Source organism: Silurus meridionalis, chromosome 4, assembly GCF_014805685.1.
Source record: "Silurus meridionalis isolate SWU-2019-XX chromosome 4, ASM1480568v1, whole genome shotgun sequence".
Taxonomy (NCBI): Eukaryota; Metazoa; Chordata; class Actinopteri; order Siluriformes; family Siluridae; genus Silurus; species Silurus meridionalis.
Window position 1 is genome coordinate 30,436,266 of NC_060887.1, and position 9,535 is coordinate 30,445,800.

General features: G+C 39.5%; 1 protein-coding gene across 1 annotated transcript in view; it reads left to right on the forward strand.

Annotated features, from left to right (window-relative positions):
• reck (reversion-inducing-cysteine-rich protein with kazal motifs) overlaps positions 1–8,772 on the forward strand; it is a 66,518-nt gene extending 57,746 nt beyond the window's left edge. Inside the window, exons 19-21 of the mRNA XM_046848476.1 lie at positions 37–110; positions 2,010–2,165; positions 6,724–8,772. Coding sequence (XP_046704432.1) covers positions 37–110; positions 2,010–2,165; positions 6,724–6,960 — 467 coding nt within the window. The 3' untranslated portion in view covers positions 6,961–8,772. The remainder of the gene's footprint in view (positions 1–36; positions 111–2,009; positions 2,166–6,723) is intronic.
• The last annotated feature ends 763 nt before the right edge of the window (positions 8,773–9,535 follow it).

Genomic DNA, 9,535 nt, shown 5'->3' on the forward strand with positions numbered 1-9,535 from the left:
GTGTGTGTGTGTGTGTGTCTGTGTGTGTGTGTGTAGGTGCATGTTGCCCTGTGTGTGCCGGGATGTTGCAGATCCTCTGGAATAAACAACAGATGAACATCTTTGCCAAAGTAATTATTTACTCTGTGCTTGTTTTCTGCCCTTGGTCTATATTTATTATAGAGCTTCATTTCAGTTCAGTCGGTGTCTTCTGTCCTCGTTGCACTTTAGTTTCAGTAACACAAGGCGAACAGTAGATGGCAGCATGGATCACATGACACCTGTAAATGCTCCAGAGTACGCGCCGATGAACAGTTTCAGCTGAAATTATATTTCCCAAAGGGTCATGCAAACATTATGCTACAGGCTCTTACCATGTATTACAAAAAAAAAAACACTTCAATTTATTTTTTAATCAGTGAGTTATTGTTTTTTCAGCACGTGTGACTGGACGTAATTGGATAGTTTTTTTTTTCCAAAAAATATCTTCAGGGAAAGCAAAGTTTAAAGAGATTATCCTTTGATTATCGACTAACTCATATAGACAGAGTTTTTTTTTTACCCTCAAATGGACGAAGGCGCATTCCATTAGTTATATAATTATAACGCCGGAGGTGAAGATAAATGAACATATTAATTACAGCACTGGTGAAAATGTAATTTTTCATGTTTTAATGTACATGCATTAATGTGTTTGTTATAACAGATATGTTATCATTTTTGTAGCAGCGTATAATTCACAGGGACAGACGCTCTATATATTATTAATGATAGATGAAGGTGTTATAATTTTTTAATGAAAAATCTGAGGACATTTTCGGTAAAATAACACTTGTATAACATTGATGGATAGAGTCTTTACTGTCGATGTTTTCAGAGGATCTCTTTTTAAAAAGCAGTTATAATGTAAGGCAACTGGTTTATTTAAACTGGAGAGACCCAAACCTTTTTCCTATGAAGGACCAAATTTCAAACTGGACTGAGGCATGGGCTGAAAAGAAATGTTGTATTATACCAACTGTATTATATTACATTTACATTTATGGCATTTGGCAGATGCCCTTATCCATAGTGACTTACAATTATTCAATTATTATACAATTGAGCAACTATGGGGTTAAGGGCCTTGCTAAGGGGTCCATGAGTGGTATCCTGGTGTGAATAGGACTTGAACTCATGATCTTTGGAGCCAAAGTCCAATGCCTTTAAACTAGTAACTCAATATTAAAATTAAAGTTGCCATTGCTTATCTCATCAGTTAGATAGATAGATAGATAGATAGATAGATAGATAGATAGATAGATAGATAGATAGATAGATAGATAGATAGATAGATAGATAGATAGATAGATAGAGATTGTGTGTACAAAATGGAACTATTGGTAAACTAGTGTGGAATAACAATACTTGATTGGATGATGTAGGGGTGAAAAGAGTTGCGCCACTGTTTGCTTTCCCACATGTGCTTTTTTCTTTCACAACTCACATGGTGTCATGTAGTATTATAAAAAGAACATTTCATTACAATTTTGAAATCAGCGTAGGCAGATAATTTGGCTCATTGCAAGCATTTGTTTCTAGAAAGAACAAAAAAAACCCCAGCAAACTTGGAACAAGTAATAATGTCCAGACAAAGGTTTAATAATTATACTCTGTGTGTAGTAATAATGCAATAAGAATTACTGTATACATTCAACTATAAAAAAAAAGACTTACTGAATGTGAAACTCACATTCAGTACACAATATGCCCAATCTGTGTTTTCGGTGCCATGTATCATTGCAAAAGGATCAGCCAAAAATGAGATTTTGTCAAAGCCAAAGTTTTTTATTCAGAACATAGTTCTTATCATTTTCATTGAAATATGTAAACATACTGTAAGTTCAGCCAATCTCACTACTTAGCAACAGCACAACGTTTTTTCTGTCAGTGTAATTTTTGTGTTTTCCGGGACTAACAGGATGCTCGTGCGTGTGTGTGTGTGTGTGTGTGTGTGTGTGTGTGTGTGTGTGTGTGTGTGATATTTTCAGCTGAACAGGAATCAGCCGGTCACAGTGCACGACATACTCAGTGTCCTACGTCTCCACATCTCTGTTCCTCAGTGTGATATCTTCGGCTATCTAAGCATCGATTCAGAGATTGTGATCCTCATTATACCTGTTGACCAGCAGCCCACACCGCTGCAGGTTTGTGTCTGTGTTTGTTTGTACAAAATAGATACTTTCTTTACCATTCAAAAGCCTTGAGCTCTTTTGTCAGGGTAAATTCAGGGCTGAACGCATGCTGCGCTGTCAGTCCCATTATCTTCATTCAGATGAACGTCATGGAAGAGTGAGTTTCACACACAGGAATTATTTATATCGACCTGAACATAAGAGTTGTATGTGCTTTTTGAACATCTCATTCCACATTTGATTCCCATTTGCTTTTATAATTCCCTCCACTCTTCAGGCAAGATGTTTCACTAGATTTGCTTGTGGAGATTTGTGCTTATTCAGACACAAGGGTGTGAGTAAAGTTGGTAATGATGTTGTTTGAGGAGGCTTCGGGTGCATTTAGCATTCCAATTATTTAGTCAATCAAAGGTGTTCAGTAGGGTCGAGGTCAGAGATCTATAGCAGGCCACTCAAGAGCTTTCACTCCTCAAGAAAACCATATATTCATGGAGCTGGCTTTGTGCACAGGGGTATTTTTATGCTGGAACAGGTGTGAAAGGAAATGAAAGGAAAATGTATTATTAGTGCATCCAAGGACATCCTATACTATTGAGTGCCTCTGACTTTGTGGTAATAGTTTGGGGAAGAAAAGTCAGGCGTCTCAATACTGGTTTTCTAAGGAACAATATATATATATATATATATATATATATATATATATATATATATATATATATATATATATATATATATATATATATATATTAAGTTCTTGCATTACTGTAGCATCATTTTCTCAGGGGTTTCAAGGATGGGAAAACCATTTCATACAATTTCTTAACATTTGATTAGTAATTTGGGAATATACAGTATAATATTCTGTGCATAAAATTACTTGTTTTCAGGACACCATTAGAAACCTCAAGCTGCCACACTACAAAAAAATTATAGAAAGTGGAAATATCTTAAATATAGTCAGATGTACTTCGTTTCTCCTAAAATAATATTATTATCAAGAAAATATGAAAATATTAAACATTCTTCTTCTTTCGGCTGCTCCCATTAGGGGTCGCCACAGCGGATCATCCGCCTCCATACCACCCTGTCCTCTACATCTGCCACTTTCCAACCAACTACCTGCATGTCTTCCCTCACCACATCCATAAACCTCCTCCTTGGTCTTCCTTGTTTTCTCCTTCCTGGTGGCTCCATCCTCAGCATTCTCCTACTGATATACCCCATGTCCCGCCTCTGCACATGTCCAAACCATCTCAATCGCACCTCCCTCACCTTTTCTCCAAAACATCCTACATGCGCTGTCCCTCCAATAAACTTATTTCTAGTGCCGTCCATCCTCGTCACTCCCAACGAAAACCTCAACATCTTCAGCTCTGCTACCTCCAGCTCCACTTCCTGTCTTTTACTCAATGCCACTGTCTCTAAACCATACAACATCGCAGGTCTCACCACAGTCCTATAAACTTTCCCTTTCACTCTTGCAGATACTCTTCTATCACAAATCACTCCTGTCACTCTTCTCCACCCACTCCACCCTGCCTGCACTCTTTTCTTCACTTCTCTAACACACTCCTTATTACTTTGCACTGTTGACCCCAGGAACCTGAACTCCACCTTTTCCACCTCTTCTCCCTGCAACTGCACCACTCCACTGCCCTCCCTCTAATTCACACCCATGTACTCTGTCTTACTCCTCCTGACTTTCATTCCACTTCTCTCCAGCACAAACCTCCACCTCTCCAGGCTCTTCTCAACTTGCTCACTACTCTCACCACAAATCACAATATCATCCGCCAAACATCATAGTCCATGGAGACTCCTGTCTGACCTTCTGTCAATCTGTTGATCATCACTGCAAACAGGAAAGGGCTCAGAGCCGATCCTTGATGCATTTCAACCTCCACCTTGAACCAGTCTGTCGTTCCTACTGCACACTTCACTGCTGTCACACTGTGTCATACATGTCCTGCACCACCCTCACATACTTCTCTGACACACCAGACTTCCTCATACAATACCACAACTCCCCCCCGACACCCTGTAATACGCTTTCTCTAAATCCACAAACACACAATGAAACTCCTTCTGACCTTCTCTATACTTCTCCATCAACATTCTCAAAGCAAATAATGCATCTGTGGTGCTCTTCCTCGGCATGAAACCATACTGTTGCTCACAGATGGTCACCTCTTCTTTCAGCCTGGCTTCCACTATTCTTTCCCATAACTTCATGGTGTGACTGATCAACTTAATTCTCCTGTAGTTACTGCAGCTCTGCACATCTCCCTTATTCTTAAATATTGGTACCAGCACATTCCTCCTTCATTCCAAAATCTGGTTGAACAATCTGGTTAATCTCCATGCTTTTACCGGTATGTCATCTGGTCCAACCGACTTACCACTCTTTACCCTTTTAATCGCTGCTCTCACTTTCCCATTACTAATCCTATCCACTTCCTGTTTCACCATCTCCACACCATCCAACCTTCTCTCTCTCTCAATCTTTCCCTCTCTCTCTCTCTCTCTCTCTCTCTCTCTCTCTCTCTCTCTCTCATTTTCCTCATTCATCAGTTGCTTAAAATACTCCCGCCATCTTCTCAACACACTCTCCTCACTAGTCAACACATTTCCATCTAAATCCTTTATTGCTCCAACTTGCAGCACATCCTTCCCAGCTCAGTCCCTCTGCCTGGCCAATTGCCAAATTCCTCTTTACCTGCTGCCGCATCTCCTTGTACTCCTGCCTACTTTTCTCATCACTCTGCCAATCCCAATTCTGTTTCACTAACCTCTTTCTCCTTATGCTCTCCTGCACTTCCTCATTCCACCACCATGTCTCTTTGTCTTGCTTTCTCTTTCCAGATATCACACCAAGTACCTTTCAAGCTGTCTCCCTTTTTAATTCTGCAGTAGAATCCCCTGTCCCTGTCTGACCTCTTCCCTGAACCTCACACTCCTCCTTGTTCTTAAAATAAGTGTTCACCACTGCCATTTTCATCCTTTTAGCAAAATCTACCACCATCTGCCCTTCCACATTCCTCTTCTTAAGGCCATACCTACCCATCACCTCCTCATCACCACTGTTCCCTTTACCTACATGCCCATTGAAATCTGCCCCAATCACCAATTTTTCATTCACAGGTACACCTTCTAGCACTTCATCTAACTCACTCCAGAATTTGTCTTTCTCCTCCATCTCACAACCCACTTGTGGAGCATAAGCACTGATGACATTTATCATCATCCCTTCAACTTCCAGCTTCACGTTCATCACCCTATCAGAAACTTTCTTCACCTCCACTACACTCTTACTGTACTCTTCTTTCAGTATCACCTCTACACTATTTCTCTTACCATCCACACCATGACAGAACAGTTTGAACCCCCCTTCAATGCTCCAATGCTCGGATCGGTATTCCGGGCCTCGACCGATCCAGTATGAATGTCTCTTTGGTGATCAGCATATTTGTTTTGGCACGTTTTACTTTGGATGTCCTTCCTAACGCAACCCTCCCCATTTATCCGGGCTTGGGACCGGCACTGAGAGTGCACTGGCTTGTGCAACCCTAATGGCTGGGTTAAGAATATTGAGCATTACAAGTTTAAATTCATCTTAGGCAGACCATGTGGCTCATTGTAAGCATTTTGGAACGAGTTTTAATGTCCAGACAAAGGTTTAATAATTATACAAAAATCCTGTTGATGAGTTCAAGTTCATGAGGTCATGTGTTACACCCATGATCATTGGTCACAACAAATAAGGAATAGTGGCATTTTTGTTGTTTTTAATGCAGTGTTTCTTATGATGAAACAAATTACACTGAGAAATGATTTGAGATCACAGCTTTATTGCTTTATTTTCAGTTCTGGATTTGAAACACAAATACATTTTTGTTTCAATAGATACACTGATTAATCTAAAGGCTTCAAATTAACAATTGCAAATGACTTTTATCAAAGCTCTAATCTAACGTTTCACTTCAAAATCTTGTTTTCGCTTTTTTTTTTTAAATGCTAATTAGTCCTTTAGTAAACAAACAGACAAACCAGACATAATTCAGCCATTTGAAATGTAATTTAATAACTGAGTTACAAAACACGTCTGTCTATACACCAGCTATTTATACACCGCCACCACCACCACCTACCTCCAGAGGAATTTTCAATTAGGATTTTCAATTACATTTCAATGCCTGTGCTGAAACACCTCCAGACTCTGAGATTGACTAAAATTCATTAAGGTTAATTTGAGTTAAAGCAAGTTTTAAATAAAATAGTTTTTTTTTCTTTTAATCACTACAAAACCAGAACTTTGTAAAAAAAATAATGTATATGCACCTTCCTGCTACTGTTCATTCTAATATGTGTCTGGTGAACAATTTCTTTTCCTTGCATCATATTTCATTTGTTGTTTGAAAGTACCTACAAATATTACCTCAGATTTGATCATCTAGCTGCTGTGTGTGTGTGTGGGTGTGGGTGTGTGTGTGGGTGTGAGTATGAAGTGTAAAAATGATAGAAATTTCTGTTCTGTTGCTAAACACAGCATATGCCTGTTGTGCTTCCTCAGATTGAAGCCTGCAGCAAAGAAGCCGAGAAGATCGACTCTCTCATTAACTCGGGTAGTCCCACGCTGGTGTCTCACGTCCCCCTGTCCGCCTTCCTGACCTCCGAGCTCCAACTGTCTACTGTTAACTCTGCTGCTCCCCCCAGCACCTCTTCCTTCAGTACGTCCACCTGTCTCTTTGTCTGTCTCCTCCTCACGTTCCTGCTGTCCTACCTAAACAACCTGAACTGTCGTTGCTGAGAAACCGCACCAACAAACCCCATCCCCCCACACCAATCCCCAACCACCCCCCACCCACCATCGGACTGACCTTTGACTTTTCTTTGTCTTGGTCCTAGCCCCAGTCTGCATAACCTTGACAATCACAGAAACGCCAAGCCGATGAGAACAATCACTCGAAAGGAAAAAGTATGACGGGACAATGAAGTTGAGGAATAGATAAAGGACTTTTGAGCGGTGTTCCTGTCAAGAGTAAGCTGTATCGAGTCATGTCAATCCTTTTTTTTAGAGAAAGCAGAAAGCAAGGATGGATAGAGTGTGATCTCGGAAATGAATTTTCCAGCTCTGGTGCTCCTCTCTGCTGCCTTTTCTCTGCTGGTTGAAAGACCGGAGCAGATACTTTTAACATTATAGTTCTCACACACCTCAATTTATAGCTAAGAACTGCATAAATGAAAAAGTCAAAGTGGAGGAATGGAAGGGATGGAGGGAATCTTTCTTCATTTCTGTTTGTGTATAATTTAATAGACCTAAAAGGAGAATCTATAGCCATCCTAAGCCTTTTTTTTTTTTATACTGTGCGATTTCAGCTGGCATTTTTCAATTATCTGAGAATGCGATTGAAGCAATTCTATGTTCTGCATTCCAATTAGTCTAATCCAGGACTTTTGTCTGTCAGTTATCATGGTTTGTTCATGTCTCACCACTGCCGTTACCCAGTTTACGTCTGTGCAGTGAGTTTTGCATCACCGTCCTCCTCCTGATGGTTTTTAGTCGGCCATTGTAGCAGACTTGCCACTCTCAAAACAATCACACTTTTAGGAAAATAACCACAAATTTCTGACACTACCTGAACTTTGTAGTCTTCGAAAGCAGATTTTATAATCAGCCTCCCATAAACATGCAATATTCATCTAAAGGTGAATTCATACTTGCTTTTATCTGTGTGTTGACATACGCAATATGGCCGCCGCACATATCCTGCGGTCACCAGGACTGTTGCTTCCAATAGGTCAGAAGAAATGACCAGCATGCCTCCACATGGCAAAGATGGTATAAAAAAGCTGAGTTTCATGCACCAGTCTTCCTTTCTTTGTTTTTAAATATTCCAATATGAGGTCAAAGTTTACATTTTGACAGCAATCATGATGATGGCAGAAAGTTTCAACGGCGCTTGTCAGAGTGTCGACAATCACTAGCATTTAAAAATGGGCGGTGTATTGGCTAGTTCCATCTAGTGGATGTGGCTCAATCCATGTGTATGTAAAGTACACAGGTTGGTGTAAAAGCGTCGCTTTGGTTCTGCTTTTGCCAATTTTTTTTGCTTTGTCGGCCAAAAATCGTACAGTGTAAATCCGGCTTTACTGAATATGACAATCATATCCACAATTGGGTAATCACAACAGTATGCCTTGTTTATATAGATTATATATGTAAAGATTTATTATATGAAGTATTCCAGGGGAAAAAAAAAAAACTAAGTATGTTTTTAAAAATAGCAAAATGTTTATTTTAAGACGTTTTCTGACTCACCGGTCAGAGCCACAATGTGCCATTTTTTTAAATCTTATTCTTGCATGATGACAATTATGAAGTGTTTTTACAGAAAGCTTTGTATCGTTCTGTCCTGTCCTTTCCATTCCTGTCCTGTCGGTGTCCAAATACATGTGCCTGTGTCAAATGAAGGATTTTAACAGTATTATCATGCTTGGCAGCTTTGTAGCATTTCCACTCAGTGGAGCATTCTGCTTTTTTTATGTTTGTGTGTTTGCAATTCAACTGATGTATTTTTATAAGATAATAATAAAAAGTGTTCATATTGCCATGTGTAAATCGTGTCAGGATTAATATTTTGTATTTTGTAATTTTTTTTTCCCTTTCTACACTTTTTTGTGTTTAAATAGTGCTTTTTTTTTTTTGTCATCACTCTGATGGTGTGCTATTGCATACTCAGAATGATGCATCTACAAAATTCTGTTGTCATTAAAAAGCAGAACAGTATTTTCTCCCACACTATTGTACATCACATTTTTTTTGTAGTACTTCTCTGAATGATGACGCTGCCTATAATAACAAGAAATCAGTTATATGAATTAAAGCACAGTTCAAACATCTAGCTGTTTCTTATAAAACAAAATCATCTTTATTTTGTTCATTCACGGTCTAAATGTGGTTTTTATTTTTTATTTTCGGGGGGGGGGTGTCTGTCAAAAGTTTGGAAACAACTAGTCTTTTATGCTTTTGAGAGACACATACATGTTCCTTTCATTTATGTAGAACAAACCAGGTCGTTTAACAGTGTTAAAGTGTGGGCTTCTCCCATTATGGGTCGCCACAGTGGATGCTCCGCATGTTTGTTTGGCACATGTTTTTACGCTGGATGCCCTTCCTAACGCAACCCTCCCCATTTATCCGGGCTTGGGACCGGCACTAAGAGTGGCCGGGGTCACTTCCCTGACCGGGGATCGAACCCGGGCCGCAGCAGTGAGAGCACCGTATCCTAACTACTAGACCAACAGGGGACCAAACAAGTACAGAAATGTATGTTACACTTTATTTACATTGAAAAATCCTCCCTTAGCATAAATAATAGCTT